This window comes from Protopterus annectens, chromosome 13.part0 (genome assembly GCF_019279795.1).
Source record: "Protopterus annectens isolate FY-2018-M chromosome 13.part0, PAN1.0, whole genome shotgun sequence".
Taxonomy (NCBI): domain Eukaryota; kingdom Metazoa; phylum Chordata; order Ceratodontiformes; family Protopteridae; genus Protopterus; species Protopterus annectens.
The window spans coordinates 333,157,080-333,175,371 of NC_056747.1; the positions used below are offsets into that span (position 1 = coordinate 333,157,080).

The window sequence follows — 18,292 nt, forward strand, 5'->3', positions numbered from 1 at the left end:
GGGGAAAAAAACAGGGTTTGCCAGTGAGTCAGCAAGCAGATGAGTAAACTGGAGTGTGTGCATGAGTACAAGCGAGTACACTTGAGTAAGTAAATTTACCATAACAAGATGTTTTAATAGACCATCGTTGCAGTAGCCTAAGCTTTTTGGGTCCCATCCTTGCTAAATTGCCAGGTTTTCAAAGCTTACGTACACCATCCACTCACTCTTAACAGTCAGTATCTTAAGCAGTGCTCCATAGAAAGACAGAGTGACAATTACATTAGACTATTCAAGTCAAGTGAAGTATTCATAGAAGAGTTTTCGTCAGAAGAGAGAAAGTTGGCTATAACTTTCCTCATTTTCTCAAATGATGCAAGCATTAACTTTAACGTATGAGCTTGATAAATTAAGAATTCTAAAATGAAGTGTGGCAGAAGTCTATACTCTTCCCAAAATCGTTATAAGGCTTTCCCTTTCTTATCAAAAGGGTAGGGATTAACAGATCTATATCCCTTAGTCGAAGTCTCATAACTTTCAACAAGTAATGTGCAAGCCATTGTTCGAAGTTAGAAAACTTTGACTATGGATAAAAACCCCCCAGAAAACAAAATAAACTGTTTTAAGCAGCCCCCCTGCTACTTAAATATGCCAACTCCGAGATCGCACCCCATTGAACAAAATAGAAACCTCCACTTATGGATTTTTCCATTCAAACACTCAAACTTTTACAAATTTGAACTTATGGTCTTGACCATATGAGGTTCGAACTTGTAAAAGTTTGACTACGTGATAAGAACCCGGGACTAACAAATTTTTAGCAGCAGCTGGATTTACCAAAGAAATCACTGCAGTGTCAGATGTGGGATTAGAAAATAAAATGTATGGCTGAGGAACTTTACATACTCTATCTGCTTTATTTTCTTAGGGACAGTAAGTATGCTGTCTGTCAGCAAATTACAGTTTGTAATGAAAATATCCTGGAAGTGGAGTCAGGAATTTCCAGTTATAATAAATTATAATATTTTTCAAAGTTAGTAGAAACTTAGTATATTTCCACTGAAACAATTGGTTAATTCTGGATCCAAGTTCAGGAAAAGAAAATTCTTCTAACAGCCTATCAAAAGAAACCTTTCCTCAGAGTCAGAATCAGTCATCTGAGGAAAGAAAGCAGAAGCTATCCCCTTGAATTAATTTTCAAATTCATTATATAGAGAATCTTCCTAAAGTGAATATTTCCTTTTTCTCTTATTAGTAACACCAGCATTAGAAGGATCAAGCACTTGAGCTATGTCCTGAGATAAGGCCAGTAAACCATTCCTGTGTAAAGTTACAGAGTTGGGGAAGATAAAATGTTTAACTTTGTTTCTTCATAAAACAAATTTTCATAGAAGCTAACAGATTCCTGTTAGGTACATTTATTCATCTATAATTTTTTAACCGGGAAAGTCTGACTTGGAACAAAGCCAGTTTTCAGCAGAGGTCTGGGGAGAAAGACTCCAGAGGCATCCCAGTCCAGCTAAGCAGAGGTGCAATCCCTGCTCTTTCCTCTGATACTGACAAGAGTGGTTTTCCCTTGCCTGCCAAGGGCAATCCAACAGATGCAAGAGATGTGTCCAACTCCTGATCCATTGTGGCTGTAGGAACTATACCAGAGGGAGTCAAAGTGTAAGATGAATGGTCTGAGGAAGCAGAAATCACCACAGCAGATTCACCCTTCCATGGCTGAGGCAAATTTGTATCCTGCTGAAGGGGAAAGGTTTCTGTATTATAAACTTTCTTCTTTATGTGGCGGGGAAAAAGAACCAAGGAAATGGTAAGTTGTTCCACAATAAAGCCGAAAATGAAGAGTGAAGTCCAGGTAAGACTGACATCAACAGTCGCTGAAACAAGTAAGCAATAAAAAAAATTTTTTTCCTCTCAACATACACTGTGAAAAGCATCACAAGCACTTAGCCCCAGCCACCAAAGTAATTTAGCAAAAGTTGTAAGCAGAAAAACAAAGGAAAACATACTTTTGACAACTTTTTTCCACAAAAATAAAATGTAGCACTTCACTTTAAAGAGACTGAAAGTCACATGACATTCCAATTAAACACCTTTTCCTGGTTTAAAATGATTAGTTTACAGAAAAGTTAAGTTTCTGTTAAAAATAATGTGGATATTTTTCCCCAAAAGGAATTTATCTGCCCAGCAATGGAGAAACCCTAACTGAGCATACATCCTTAAAAGTCTGCAAGAGAAAAGCTGCTTAGTGTCAGTAAAGAGCTTGGCACCCAACCCATTAAATTTCTTCATCTCTGCTTAAGCTGCCACTGGTTTGGCTATGGACGTTGCCCTTAACCTCTGGAAGCTGGCCGGCTGTTATATCATATGCAGGATATAATTTATATAGTTAAAGCTACTGTAGCAGTGATTAATTGATAAACTTATGGTCTACCCACAATAGAACATCCCTTCTTATAAACTCCATTATAGGCATCTGAAAATATAAATGGTGTAAATATTGAGTCAAGAGTCTCCTGAGGTTCAAATTTTTCCTCAAGTTTAAGTCTGGCTAGGGGAATCATAAGAATCATGGAAGCTGCATAATCCACAATTCTAATAAATCCCCTAGAAAATATTAGGTTTCATTGGAAAAACTCAGGAAGAACTTTAAGAACATCTCTATTTTGTCTGGAGGAAGAAAATCTCTTTAGAGGGCAGAATCTAACAGACATCTCAGGTAAACAATTCTGTGCAAAGAAGATTTCTGTAAGCTCACTTGAAAACTCAGACCAAGCAGAAGATTCTAAACACTTCCCAAGGACTCTTAGCTGAAAAAAAAGAATCTACAAATAGAGGACAATCATCCAAGTATGGAAAAATGTGAATGCCTTGAAGTCTGCAATAAACAGTTACTGGAGACAGACACTTTGTAAATACTCTTTGAACAGCAGATAGTCCATAGGGTAAGACAGATAACTGATAATGTGAGCCAGATACAAAAAATCTTAAGAAACATCTGAAATGCTGCCCAGTTGGAATGTGATGGCAGACAAATTTTAAGTCTGTTTACCATGAAAGCTAGTAAAGGTCCAAAATGTAAGAAGGTCTGAAAATATAACACTTTGACCTCTGGGACTTCAGTGTGACTGAGCCAGAGGCAGCAACCCTGGAAACAGTATCAGCATCATATGAATACTTTTAAGGCATACTTAATTGCATGAAAAGCAGATACATTCAAATAATTGTTTGCTTCAGAAGAGGGAAGGTTTAATTTTTCATGTTCTCCAAAGGCAGAAGTAAAAACTCTGACATATGAATCTGGCAGTTTAAAATTCTGAATTCTTAAGTGACAGCAGCATAAATTTTCTTCCCAAATCTGTCAAAAGCTTTCTCGACCTTTTCAGAGGGAAGTGGATTAGTATTAGCAGTTTGTTTAGCAGAATCTGTTTAGGTTAGGGAAATCACTGTAGGGTTCGCATTAGGGTTAAAAAACAAGCACTTGAAATTATGTGGTATCTTGTACATCCTGTAAGACTTCCTAGGGGCAGACTGCTATCTAAATTGCAAGCTGCAAGAAGAACATCCCCTAAAGCAGGTAAAAACAGGAGGAGCAGTTACAGATTGAACAATAGCCAGCTGTTAACAAACCATAATACTTTGGTTGGGCAATGGGAATTTTATTTCGATCCCACAGGGAAAAAAAACTTTCATTTTAGGTCAGTTTTCAGAAAAAGAGAGGTCTTTTGCAGAAAAATATGAAGCAACACTTTCCTCAGAATCAGAACCTTCAGGTTGAGAAGAAAATCCTGAAGCACAAACTTATTTGTCTAATCCCTGCTTTTCTGACTAGAAATCAAGAGTCAGAAAGTGAGAGAACCTTTTTTCTTTTCTTGCCTGCACAGGAAGTGGGAACATTAGAAGCAGAAATCAACTCCATAGGAAACCCAGCAAATTTTCCCTGTCCATAGAAAGAGAAACAAGAGAAGCCACATTTTTTACCCTCAGTTTTGTTTTCCTGGGAGAAACTGTAAAAAAAGGGTTGATCCAAAGCAGGTACACTCACTTGGGGCACAGGCTGTCTTCAGCTTTGTAAAATAGGATGGTGTTACTTGGAAGACAGAGTATGCAGAAAGAAAAAAGAGATTTTCCCCTGTATTAGAGAAACTGGAAGGAACCAACTGTATTAATTTTATGAAAGCACAAATAAGCAACTGGAATGATATTACACAGTTAATTGAAAGGGCACATTGAGCATATGCTCCAAACCTGGCCATGAGAAAACAGCCAAGACCAGTATTAGTAAAAATGCAATCATACCAGAAGAAACGGTTGATCCTCACAAAACTATGGCAGAAGGGGAAAGTACTGAAATTGGAGGCAGCAGAGTGTTTGTTGAAAATGATTATTCACTGTATACCAGGCAGAAGAGAAGCAAATACACCCTATCAATCAGGGAATGCCGAGAAGCGGGTATGATATTCAAGTTGTTTATCCAGCTGTCTTCAGAATATTTTTTCTTCTTGGAATATCATCAACATTTTTTGATGCAGAACAGACTAAGGAGGAAATAAAAAATGTCCAAAATCAAAGCCATCAAACAGGAGGGAACACTGCTACTCATTCTTCTGAAAATAAAGCTCATAGAGAGACTTTGCCAGTGAAACATTCTCCAGTGTTCCAGCAAAAAATGGTCGAGAGGCAGAAAAGAACACAGGAGTTGACTACAAGAATCAGGAGTAACTTGGACCTGAACCAGAGTTTGATGTTGGGAAATAGAGATGAACAGGAGGAAGACTAGCAACACTGAAATTCGTGAATACATGTGAGATTATAAAGCATCAGTCACATTTGTGAAATACGTCTTTGCAAGAAAATGTGGCAGAGAAAGGTTGGACTTTACAAAACTTGTAGGTGAACTGTAAAGCATAAACCCTACTTTGTTGTTAATGTTTAGAAGTACACTAAAATGCAAAAAAAAGTTACTGCAAGTAAAACAATTTTTTGTTCTTAATAGCACTTTTATTATATAAACTGCATTTTATATAGTAAAACAATTTTGAGTAGTATGTAATCAGGGATATTTTAAGTGTGGGAGTAGTCTCTTCAATGACTGGTATATGTTAAAGATATTAAAGCAAACAAGTACTTTTTTAGTTCTAAGAAATTTAGGCTTTACAGTGTAACAATAGAAAGGCTGGACAAGTGATCTTGGGCTGCTGTGTGAAGGATGGGATATATAAGTGCACTGACTTTGTTATCTTGTATGAAGAATTAAGATAATTTGCCTTATTTTTACAAAGGTGAATGTTTAGATTGATGTCCTTGGCTTAATCAGTAAACTAGTGTTTTTTGTAAGGAAGTAGGCATGAAAAATGAAACAAAATTGTGAAAGCCTTGAAAAGATTATAGGCAAGTACTAGGCTTGTTGCCTTTGGGGGCCTTTTATGCTTTGCTAATTTCCATTTCAAAGATGATAATCAAACCCTGTACCTTATGTTTGTGAGGTAAACATCTTAACTATTATGACAACTCCTCGCATCTTCTTGCATTTGCAGTAATATAGAAATGTTCGAGAGTCAAGAAGTCTGCAGCTGAAAGCAGTTGTACATTCTCTTGTGAGTGAAAATGACAGAGATTCATTTATGCATCTGTACAGTTTTTAGTTGTGTTTTTTTCTCATTGCTGATGACATTTCCATGAAGATGAGCTGTCTGCCGGTGGAAGCAATTAATCTTGAGAGTTGACTTCTGCAGTGGTGCTTGCATTAAGTACTCTGTCCTCTAGATTGCATAGCTAGATAGGTAGGGGATTGTAATCTCACAGCAGTCAACGTGTGTGTGTGTATGTGTGTGTATGAACTTAACATCTGCTGGCCATAATGAAGTAGTAGCCTGGAGTTAATTAATGTTGGGAGTTAGCATAACAGTTAAGGTGCTTACCTCAAATACAGAAGATACAGGGTTTGATTCTCACCTTTGAGGGAAATTGGTTAGGTTTTAAATGGCCCAGAAGGGCAGCTAGCCTATGAGTTACCTATAGTTACCTATGAATTCTGAGTATTCTTTGCTGAGAGAAATGCAAAATGTAAAGGTACAAGGGCAAAAACAGTTCAGTGAAAAATAAAGGTACAAGGGTAAACAATTCAGTGAAAAATAAAGTTTGAAATATTGGAAGTAAATAAGAGATGGTAGCTTCCCTAGCAGTGTTAATACTTTAATGCATTTAACAGAACTGGGTACAATTTAGTTTTATTTAAAGGTAGCCAATGCACTTTTTTAACTGAAAGTTAATGTTTTCTGAAAGCATACACGCTGTTTATCACAGCTGGGAGTGGAATAGAGATAAGAAAAAAAACGGACATCAGTCATTGTAAGTAGGAACAGAGGCTGTAACCTTAATTCTAGGTTAGGTAATATCTGTGGGTGTAGCTGTCGATGTGGGGCAGTTGTTCATATCTGGAGGCTTAAACTTCATTTTTGAAGATGTATACAGTTTTGTGTGTTTGTTCTAAGTTAATAGGTTATGGGAGTGTTCTGAAAATGTATTTAGTTTTTTGTTAATGGTTTTCATTAAAACAAAAAGTCTTGAAAAATGTGACACAGGCTCAAATGCAGCTGAGAAGAAGCAACTGAATAAAATATCATCCTGACAAAAATTAGTGTGTGCATGTAACAAAAGTTGGAAATACACATTCAAAAAAACTGTCATGCACAAGAAGTGGAAACAATAGCTTTTCATCATAATGGCTTTGCTATCCATATTATCTTGGAATGTAAATGGAATTATAGGTGTAGACAAAAAGGAAGGAGTACTGACATATTTAAAATGCAGATAGTAAATAGCAGTGCTGCAGGAGACACATTTGGAAAGAAATGAGCATGTACATTTGAAAAAGGATTTCAGGATAGATATCAGCAGAATATCGGGGCAAACAAATGGGGTATAATTATATTAATTGCTAGAGGGGCTCCAATAGTGATAGAAGAGGGATAAAAAAGATAAGTGGTAGATTTGTCATAGTAAGGGGCTATAGCAAGGAAGGAGGATTACCCTGGCATGTATTTATATTCACTAAAATCTGATATTATGGAGCTTTAGAAAATTTTTGGAGAAATAATTATCTTTCAGCAAAGAACATTACTTATAGATGGGAACTGAAACTTGATTTGCAACAGTCAGGATGCAACAGGGGGACTTAGAGGGGAAAATATAACAAAAGAGGGTAGAATTCTGAAGAACTGTATGAAAGTATTTAGTATGGAAGATATGAATTCACCAGTAGGAACTCAGACAGAATTTAGCTTTTACTCCCCAAGGTATAATAACTGGGCTAGACTAGATGGAAATTGTTTCTCAGGAATATGTATATTTAATTGAAAGCTTCAACATGTATCCAATAACTATTTCAAAACATGCATCAGTAAAAACTAAGATAAAAATGCAGAGTAATAAATCAAAAATTAGACACTGGTGTTTTCCCACCTATCCATTAAAAACAGAAAAATTAAGGAATGGATAATGGAAACAATTTGAGAGTTGTTAGAGAAGCTAGAAATTTATTCGGACATTATGGTTAATGAGTGGGATAGAATGAAGTTAAAAATAGGGAAGAAATAAGACAAAAATATATGGTTAAGAAGTAATAGGAATTTTTAAGAGGGGCTAAAAAAGTTAAAGTATTGCAGAATTAGGATGATCTCACAAAAGAAGAAGAAAAGGTGCAACTACAGATTGCTAAGAGAATATAAGGGAAAATGTAGATACTATGCATGAGTTTAGAAAGATTGTTGTTAAGCAGGTATTTTTTTGGTGATAACTCCAGAGCACAAAAACTTACCAACAGAAAGTAGAAAAGGCTTTCGCCAAACTTAGGGAGCCTATAACAGGAATAATAACCAGAGATACTTTGGAAATTTTATGAAAATATATATATAAAGCAGAGAAATGTAGAAATCAGGAAAGAGAATAAATGTAAATATTTATGGACGACTTAATTATGCCAAGGTTAGAGGTAAATGAGGCTCAACAACCAACAGTTAAGATAGGGTGAGATGAGATAAAGTAGTGCTGTATAACCAGTCTGCAGGGAAGGCTCCAGGAATAGGTGGTATTCTGGTGGAAGTTTGGAAGATAGTAGGGAAAATAAGGATAAAGATCTGGAAGATTTTGTTTAACATTATTTTAAATGGAGATGAGACACCAACATCCTGGAAACCGCTGTGGTGGCTGTAATACCTAAAGACCATAAAGGCCAATCAGCTCCAACTTTGTATACTCCCATTTTAAACCGTGATCATAAAGTATTTATGTCTATAATGGCTAAAGGAGTGGCAACAGTGTTGCTAAAATTGATAGATAAGGATCAGTGTAGTTTTGTGGAGCAGAGCCAAACATTTTACAGCATTAATAGAACAGTGATGATCCAGAGGGAAGCAGAATGTAAGAAAATACCTCTCTTGTTGGTGGGTCTTGATGCAGAGAAAGCATTCTACAGACTAAGCTTGGATTTTATGATACGAGTAGAGCATTGGAAGCATTTACATTTCCTGATACAATAATAAGGTTAATTAGGAGGATATATCAGGGAGTGGAGGCAAAGATCAAAGCCAGAGGGTTCTTCTCTGATAAGTTGTGTTTGAACAGAGGATCCGGGCAGGGGTGTCCTCTTTCCCCCTTGTTATTTGCTATATATTTAGAGCCATTAGCAAAGAAAATAAGGGATTCAGAAATTCAAGGATATAACTGGTATGGCAATCAAGAAAATTTGACTTTATATGCAGAAAATATTATTTTGTACCTGTTAAATCTAGAAAAGGACATCTGTGTTGTGGGGGATGGAGTCAATAAATAGGGAGAGAGCGAGATTTTGGGATGCAGGTCCTTAAGGAGAATAATAACAGCCATACAGATTTTTCCTCAGGTAATTGGCAAATGTTGGATGAGTGTTGGGGGGGAAAAAAGAGGTAACTGTGAACATATGTTTTGGAAGGTAATTAGTTGGCAGATTTTAAAAATTCCGTACAGAGTACTCTGTCAGAAATACTGAATGAGCAAATGGCTGTAACTATGGAAATTATTCTTTTGAGCTGCGACACACAATCTGAATTGCCCAGACGTAGTAATGCCTTGTTAAGTCTAATTCTGTTGTCTGCCAAAAAAAGCAATTACTAGAAAATGGAAATCAGAGTCTAAACCATATGTATTTAAAGTGAATATTGTATGTAACAGAGTTAAAAGAACTGGAAGCAGAGCTCCTCACTGACTCTATTCAAGTGCAACCTAGACAATTGGATGGGAGACCGTAAATTCACACTGGGGGTGGCACCTATGTCCTTCATGGACAGATGCATTTGGTGCTGATCCTAGTATTGATGTGCAAATAACCATCTAAACAAAGTCAGTTAGGAAACATGGGTATAAGCTAGGCTTATGAAGGCCCTAGGACCATTAGCCTAGTAAACTCCTATTAACCTATGGAAGCTGGATCTTTAGAAAAGGAAAGGAGCAAATTACATAGAAATGAATGGAAATGGTAAAAGTACATGCAGAATAATGTTCAGGAGGGTTCCTCTCTGTGTGAGGTTTAAGGGAAGGCAGGAAATGTAAGTAATGTTGGACTGATTACAGTTATAAAAAAAGAATATATGTGATGTATAATGTGTGTAAATGTAAAAATGTTAATATGGTTTGTTGTTATTTGGTGCATAGGTACAGGAATATTAGGGTGCTGTAGTGGATGAGCTGCAGTGGGGGAATGGGTAAAGAATATTAGGGTGATGTAGTGGATGACCTATATTGGGTGCTTGGGTACAGGAATATTAGGGTGATGTGTATGAGCTGCAGTGGGTGCATGGTTACAAGAATATTAGGGTGATGTGGATGAGCTGTAGTGACTGCATGGGTATATGAATATTAGGGTGCTGTAGTGAATGAGCTGCAGTGGGTGTATGGGTACAAGAATATTAGATTGGATGAGCTGTAGTGGGTGCATGGTTAGAAGAATATTAGGGTGCTGTAGTGGATGAGCTGTAGTGGGTACATGGGTACAGGAATATTAGGATGATATAGTGTGTGATGCCCCATCACTGGACCAATAATCAAGGAGCCTCAATCATCACCAGTGGGAGGATGACAAGTACACACACAGTATTTCCAGCTGCAGCTCTCTGCTTCAACTGCAATTTGCCTTAAGAGCACACAGAGACTACAGTCAGTCCAGGGCTGGTTTCTCCATCTTTTTCCAGATGCCAAAATAAGACTCCTTACTGGCACCGCTACAGAGTTGAGTCCTTAGGTAGGGTTCCAAGCCCAAGTCCTCCAACACTCTCTTTGTCCAACCAGTGCTTCATGTCCCTGCCCAAGTAGCCGACACACACACACACACACATGCATGCACACCTGGGAAAGGCTGGCACAGGTTTATTGGCTATGCCCCCTTCTGCCCACACTATAAGGTAGTTGTCACTACCATCAGAACCTCTTTATCAGCTACCTTTAGCAAAGGGTGTATAATCTTACTGTGTAATGTTATATTGTTATATCAATTCACATGGTAGTTTGACCAAGAGCAAGACTATTAGGAGTGGCCTACACAGTGTCACCACATAAATATGCAAGTACTCTCAGAGCTTAAATATCTCTAGACAAATCAGCTACAATGAAAGTTTTAAATATATTTAATAATAAATATTAAAAGAACAAGAAAATACTTCAGTATATATTCACAGTGACAGCAGAGTTCAAAATCACAGGAAATACTTAAACAACCATTGCAGGATAGTCTCAAATAAAGAAAGAAAAATATCTGTTCTAAGCTTTGCTATATCCCTGACTATATCTAAGAGAATTATACTGTTCCCTAGTACATTTATTTAATTAGAGCAGCAAGGTAGATGTGGTGAGTGGATCTGTATGTTGTCAGGTCAAAGACAGAATACAGAATGCTGTCTCCCTCTAAGAGAGTTCCCAAAACTAATATGTCAAATATTACTGCTGGGATAGCTTACAGAATGACATAATTTCTTGTCATCTGACTTTATCCCAGGTAAAACCCCCACTACTGAAAGCTAGCAGTATTTAGCATCTACCTGTGAAAATACATACACACGGGCTTTTCCTCAGATCTTGGTACTTGCTGGAAGTCATAAAACAGTAAACACTTCCAAGGCAATACAGAAAGTTCCCTAGTTCTAGACATTGTGTCTGTTACTGCAGTGAAACTGAAAGATAACATCTTTTTATGGCCTGGCCATAAAATAATTTAATTTCATCTATTTTTCTGAAGTTAACCTCCTGTGTTCCAGTTTCCATTGTTAAAATATATACATTTAAACAGTTACAATAGTGTATGTACATTTCTTTTAGTTTCCAGTAGGGTACACTGTGGTTAAATTTTTAAGCTCAGTACTTTACAAGCCCTTTTCAACACACACTTCTGTACCAGCAGTTTGATATACACATAACATACAGTTCTAATACAGTTGTAACACACGCATCTTACACAAATCATTTTGATATTCACCTGTGACATATAATTATTTACAAAATTCCAGATAGCTGTGCTGGCAGTATCCCCCTTTGTCACACTTCTATATAAATCATGTTTATATTCACAAATGACATATCATTCTTTACAAAATTCCACATAGCTGGGCTGGCAGTATCCCCCTTTGTCGCATAGTGGATGAGCTGTAATGGGTGCATGGGTACAGGAATATTAGGGTGAATGTAGTAAATAAGCTACAGTGGCTACATAGGTACAGGAATGTAAGAGTAAAGAGTGAACAGTTACAAAAGTGTAAGAATAACACAGTGAGCGATCTACAGTGAATGCCTACGTAAAAAAGAATATGAGCATCTCTAGAAAGTCGAGTGAGTCTGTGATTTAGAGTGGGTGCATGGTTTCAGCAGTGTGACAGTGAATGGGTAAGCTGGCATTATATGCATTAATACAGGATGGGAAAGTGCCTGAGCAAGTTTGTGGAAACATTGTGTGGTTGCATTGGATACACAGATGAGAAGGATTTATGTCGCACATTAAAACCACTATCATAGTATGACTAACATTGAATGCCAGATTCACTGAAAACTCACAAAACATTTCTTTATGCAGAGGGCACCTCGGGGGGGTCTCTCTGACCTTCATACTTCCCTTACTTAAATATAGTAATGGCACCAACACAAAACCATGAGCAAAATGCAAATACCTTGCAGCATTAAACAACTTCTGCATTGCATTTGCAGCACTCTGCTGCAACAAAAAATAATTGTATTATAAATAAACTAAGGAGAGATACATGCACATTTAAGCACTAGTTTTTTGTTTGTTTTGTTTTTTGCAGCTAAACAATGAACGGGAGGTGCAGGGTTACTTTTGCTGGGTTTTACACGGAAATGGCTTTCAGTATTATTCATTCAGTGATAGTGTCATGATTCTAACTGTGAAAGTAACTTGAGTAAATGAACTGAAGTAAAATCAAACTAAGGCTTTAGGAATGTGAGTGACTGAGGCTGGGGGCATACACTGTTACAGGATTGTGAGCATGAGTGAGTTAATAAGCAGGTCATGGGTAATAGAGATGGAACAGTGATTTACTGAATGGGTGAGTTTACATGTCAGACTGGGTGGCTGGTACAACAGTGAGTGAGTGACGAGTGTATGATGTAGTGCATATGACTGTATCAGAGTTTTAAAGCAGAACTGATGCTGCTACTAATTAAACACTATTCAGAGATGAGAAAAGTGAATTAATCAGCTACATTGTTGGTTGTATCACAGCATGGGTTCTCAGATGTTTTCATAGTGAGCCTCCCCAAGGTATCAGGAAGTGCTTTAACCCTCTTCATATAAGAAAGAACTTTGCTGCACTACATAGAAGCAGACTTAACATCCCCCAGTAAACGCACACACACACTTGAAATAGCAGAGTGGGTGCAGCACATTCTTTATTATTGATTTTAAGTCAAGTTCACATTACTTAACTACTACTTTCTACATTTATCATGATTCTATTTTAACTACATACAATTTTCAGACTCGCCTGACCCACCCTACCAAGGGAGTCTGGCATAACCATTTAAGGAAAGCTACATTATAGATAACACAAACTTTTGTAGTAGACTGACATCCTATGCTGTCTAACTTGTGTGTGTGTGTCTTCCCTCAGACTGAAACTGATCTGAAGACCTTGGTGCACAGACTGTATGCTCTACAGGCTGAACGAGTTGAAGCCTACAGATTATTTGAAGAGTAAGTAAAACTTAAGTCACATACAAAGGGTTCAAATTCTACCTTTTTGCTTCCATTGGCTGTCTGGTAAATCATATTTAATAGCTATTTCTAGGTAAAGAAATGCAAAATTAATGCTAAAATGTACCTATGCTGTAATGGCTCTAGGATTCTTGTATTGTTTTTTAAAATACAGGAAAATCCAAAGGTAGTTACAGAATGGAATCACCGTGTCCCACATATGATGAAGGGAAGTTAATGTAAATTGGTTTACTGGTTTTGTGTGTATGTGCACTGTGTGTGTGCACACAACAATACATTGTGACCTGGTTCTTCATGGTTCTCATTCTTCTAGCTGAAACCAGACATAGAATTTTCCCTAACAGTGCTTTCTTTGAAGACCCCTTAATTCCTACCCCATTCATTTTTTGTCAGTTTCTTTCACTTACTAATTTATGTATACTTTTTCAATGCATTTTACTCTCTGCCTGTATTAGTCATTTTTTTCCTTCCTCCAGTCCATATCTCTCAACTGTACAGATTTTCTCCAAATGCTCAGATTTTTGCCTCATATTTTTGGTCTGTTTTTCATAAAAATATGATTTTCTGGCAAATTGTTAGACTGAAGTTAAAAAATAATGATAGACATTTGCGTTTCAGACCCCACACCCTTCATAAAATTCATGCTGATGTAAAACTTGTTATTCTATCAACTTTCTATGTTTGTAAGAGCAATATTTAAAAAAGTCCCTATTTTTGGGCCTTTGTCCCACTTTTATTTATGGCTTTGTCCGGTTTTCTTGCTCTAAGAGGTTGAGAGGTATCCATTAGTCATTTATCTGTTTGTTAACGAAGCTGGATTCACTAAGAACAGCTGTTTGTTTTCAGGGTTGACTCAGAAAAATTGGTACATTAAATTGACTTGCTAGTCCACAAAAAAATCTTTCTTTTTCTTTTTTCACAGAAAATCTTTTTGATCAAAAAATGGGCCAGTAACAGAGCAGCTCTGCAGCACAGAGCGAAAAAGTCTTTACTGTGCTCCAAATGACCAATGTTTGATTATTGGCATGGATACTAGAGTGATTGCAGGGAGAGGATGTTGGTTTGCCCTATACTCGGGGAGGCAGTCTAAAGGCTTGCTGTAATGTGCAGCATTTGGGCCTGGCCAGCTCTGTGCTGCACGAGCAGCATGATGATTAACTGAGAAGGTGTACCAACATCTTTGAGTTCTTCACCTGCACTGAACTTGGGTTGGGTTGGGCTTTGAGGAGGCAAAAATGGGTCCAGTAGACATGGTGAATGAGGAGAGGAATGGTCAGATACAAGGGAGAAAAAAAGGCCAGAAACACAAGCATTATTGAAGTAGAACAATTGAATACCCTAAATGTGGTATTTTATAAACATACACTGGCAACAATTGTCGACATAGGAGTAGGAAAACAAAACTCATACATTGCAACAGTTCGGTGAATAGGTGGGGTGTAATGTATGCAGTGATATTAGTAGAATAACACAAGTATGAAGTAAAATACAGTATTTTTAGGCTGGAAGCAAAATATTAGCAAAAAGTAGTAAAAACAAATGGAGTGTGTAATATGGATGAGGGTTGGTAGATTCACTGTAATTATTGCAAAGTGTTAATAGAATTCATATCTTTTTGCATCTTATTGTTGCTGCCATTTTCTTTTTAGTTACATTCTGATAGTAAACCTTTGCCTTTTTGAACTTGCCCACTAAATTGCTAAGGGCTTGTCAATGTCCCTGTTGGTTGTGATATTCCGACCCTATGTACAAAATGGCAAAAAAGGGATCGATGCCTCTCCCTCTTTCTTTCTTTCTTTCTCTCTCTCTCTATATATATATATATATATATATATATATATATATATATATATATACTTTTGTGTGTGTGTTCCCTCCTTAAGATCCAATTTGTGTATGGTCTACAGCTGTTTAGTTGACTGTTTATGATCAAATAAATAGTTGGTTGACAGGTGTCCAAGATCAATCAATTCTCGAGGCTGGGGAATATGCCCTTACTCTGTCTTTGTGCAATCTTATAGTTAGTATATATAATTAGCAGGGGATGTAAGCATGCAAGAAGGCTTGCCCCTATGCAAAAAACAATGTTTTAATTTGAGTTTTCTATGTGCCAAAGCTGTTTCTTGCCGCATGTGTAGTTGCTTGTCGACTTTGGCATCTTTGATGTAAAGATGTCAGTGTTTAGTGTGTTGACACTGGGTGCATTTAGTGTTTCCTTCTACAGATATATATATTGCTTCATCTAACTCGGCATAGCTGAAATAAATGTTTTTTTGCAGGGTGTATGTCACTTTATCTAACCCAGCCTAACTCAAAAAAAAAAGCAGAATATATTTTTTGAAGGGGGCAAGCCCTCTGCACCCCCAGAGTTCCCCATACCCCCTTAAATATAGCAACTCTATGATCATACTACAGTGGAAGAAATGGAAAACTGGAAGTGCACTACCAGTTTGCACAATTCAGCATGCTCTAATAAAGCAAATTGCAATATTACTTCTAAACGTTTTAAGATAACTCATACCAGTGATCAAATCTGGTAAACTTTCCTTATTATCAGAATTAAAACCGATAAAATGTATTAAAGAATATCATTAGCTCAGTTGGGATTAGATCACTTTTTTAACCACGTGATTAGATAAAGTGATATACTACTAGCATGACACCCATATATTTAACTATTTATTCATTTGAATTTATTTACTGATGTGGAGCTCTGATTTCAGTATACCAATTTCAGTTTCTGCCTAGAAGTACAGAAAATATCTAAACAAAGATATATATGCTCTTACAATGCAGTAAAGATAGTTACAATTGAATAGATTCAAACATGAAATGAAATACAGTTCATTAACACATTTAAAAGGCTTTATAAAACAGATAACTTCACCACTACATTTATTTTATTTATTTAACATTTGTTAACCGGGAAAGTCCGACTTTGAACTAAGCCAGGTTTCAGCAGAGGCCCAGGGAGGAATGCTCCAGACACGTCTTTGTAACGTGGGAAGAAACCGGAGCACCTGGAGGAAACACACATGAACACAGGGAGAATATGCAGACTCCGCACAGAAGGCACCCCAGCCAAGAATCGAACCAGAGAACCTCTTGCTGTGAGGCAACAATGCTACCGCTGCAACACTGCGCAGTCCATATTTATATACATATACATTATGTACAAAATGTGTTTTTATAAACAGGCAATGAGGGGAAAAGGAATTGAGGAGGATGGGTGTTAGAGGTTGTAGGTTAGAGTACGAGATAAGAGTCAAAGAAATAGCCTATTAACAGCTAAATGTTCTGTCAGAATATGATGTACGTACATGTGAATGAAGGTGCTGTTATATGTTCTAAATTCTGGCATTTGCATTTAGAATGATTATTGTGCAGTACTCAGCAGTTTATTCTGTTTCTCGGACATGATGTTAATTGCCAAGTGCAAAGAAGCTTGAGAATTTCCAAGCATGCTGAGGCAACCATCCTGTTGCTTGCACACACTGCACTTTCTTATAATTGTCTAGGTAGTAGAATGACACTTACTGCCATGGAGTATGGAGGGATGCTCTGTGGCATGTGATCCTTGCACCTGGCTGGCTCCAACTTGTCCTGAGGACAGGTTACTGTACTGCTGTGCCAGCCAGCTTGCCCCTGCTGTATTTTCTGCACATTCTGCTCATTTTGTTTATGTTTTAAGTCTTAAAACTGTTGGACTTGATGATTTCAGGGGATATCAGGCATACCTCAACACTGGCCCTCATTATGACTTCATCCAGTATCGACAGTTGGTCCATGAGATCACAGTTGCCTTTAATGGGATATCCAAGGAAATCATTCAGATAAAGAACAGCCTTCATGAGGAGCACAGCCGGCCTGATCTCTCTGCTCACCTTGAAAAACTGCAAGAGAAGGAGAAAGAAAAACTAGAACTGGTGAGAACAATGGGCTTCTGGAGGGAATTTTGTGCATTGGATCATCAACCTTTTTAGCCTGTATACTGAATCTGACTGTTGGAATTTTGTTTGCTGCTGTAACATTGGGGTGGGGGAAGGGCTAGAGGAAGGCACTGTAGAGCTAAGAAATTAAGTAATGATTATCTAGTATTAATGGAGTTGGGAAGAAGTTAAGCACAACTCTACTGAAACATATTAGAAAAGAGAACAATATTTTAGCATCTAAATGACAACTAAAATATTTAAACTTTTAGGTCCAGTTAAGCCTGCTTACAGGGAGTGAACACCTGGATACTACAGATGTCCATCAGCAGTCAAATCTTTCCATTTTAAGGGAAGTAGCTCTCGGACAGGTGTGATTTGTCGGCCAGAAACTGTGTATCCCCCTACACAGACTCACATCTTCTAAAGGTGGAACAATGAGTAGTGCTGTATGATAATACAGACTCACATCTGCTCTCTCTGCTGCAGTCAAAATAAGGCTCTGGTTTACCTGAGACACCCGTCATACATGATACTTCTGTGTGAGAAGAAAGTGGTCTGCCACTCGGTACAATTCAGCCGCACTTTTAATGACCCCCCCCCCCACCCCCACCATCCATTTTTTAACCCAGACTGCTGCTAACAGCAGAAGTGGAAATCCAGCCACTGTTCCAGTAAGCCTACTTAAATGTTGCATTCTTTTAAATATACATTCAACTGCATAAATCATTTAGTTCTACGCATATCACATGACCTCAGAATACCTATTAGTACATTTTTTATCAGAGAATGGTATCAAAACACCTGCCTTACTTATAGCTAATCAAGTAAACAGAAAAGTCCCAGTACATTTTTGCTAAGAAAGCTACCAAATGTTCATTCCTGAGAAATTTAAATATCAGTGTTGCATCTCTCCTGAGTTGTCTGTACATAATGAAAAATGGTTTGACTTCCTTTAACCTGTCACTACAAGAAAGATGATGTGCACAGTAGATGTGCCTGGTAAAAGTCCTTTGAATTCTTTCAAGATGTTTTAATGAGATAGAATAGACTGTACTTGCTTGTCCTCCATACTCAATATGAGGATAATTTAATGTTTTGTAAGTGAAACTAACACCTTTTCTTC

The 18,292-nt window shown here is 37.4% G+C and overlaps 1 protein-coding gene across 1 annotated transcript in view; it reads left to right on the forward strand.

The window, feature by feature from the left end:
- Positions 1–18,292, forward strand: part of REX1BD (required for excision 1-B domain containing) — a 156,289-nt gene that overhangs the window by 80,831 nt on the left and 57,166 nt on the right. The window contains exons 2-3 of the mRNA XM_044053950.1: positions 13,134–13,216; positions 16,959–17,163. Coding sequence (XP_043909885.1) covers positions 13,134–13,216; positions 16,959–17,163 — 288 coding nt within the window. The remainder of the gene's footprint in view (positions 1–13,133; positions 13,217–16,958; positions 17,164–18,292) is intronic.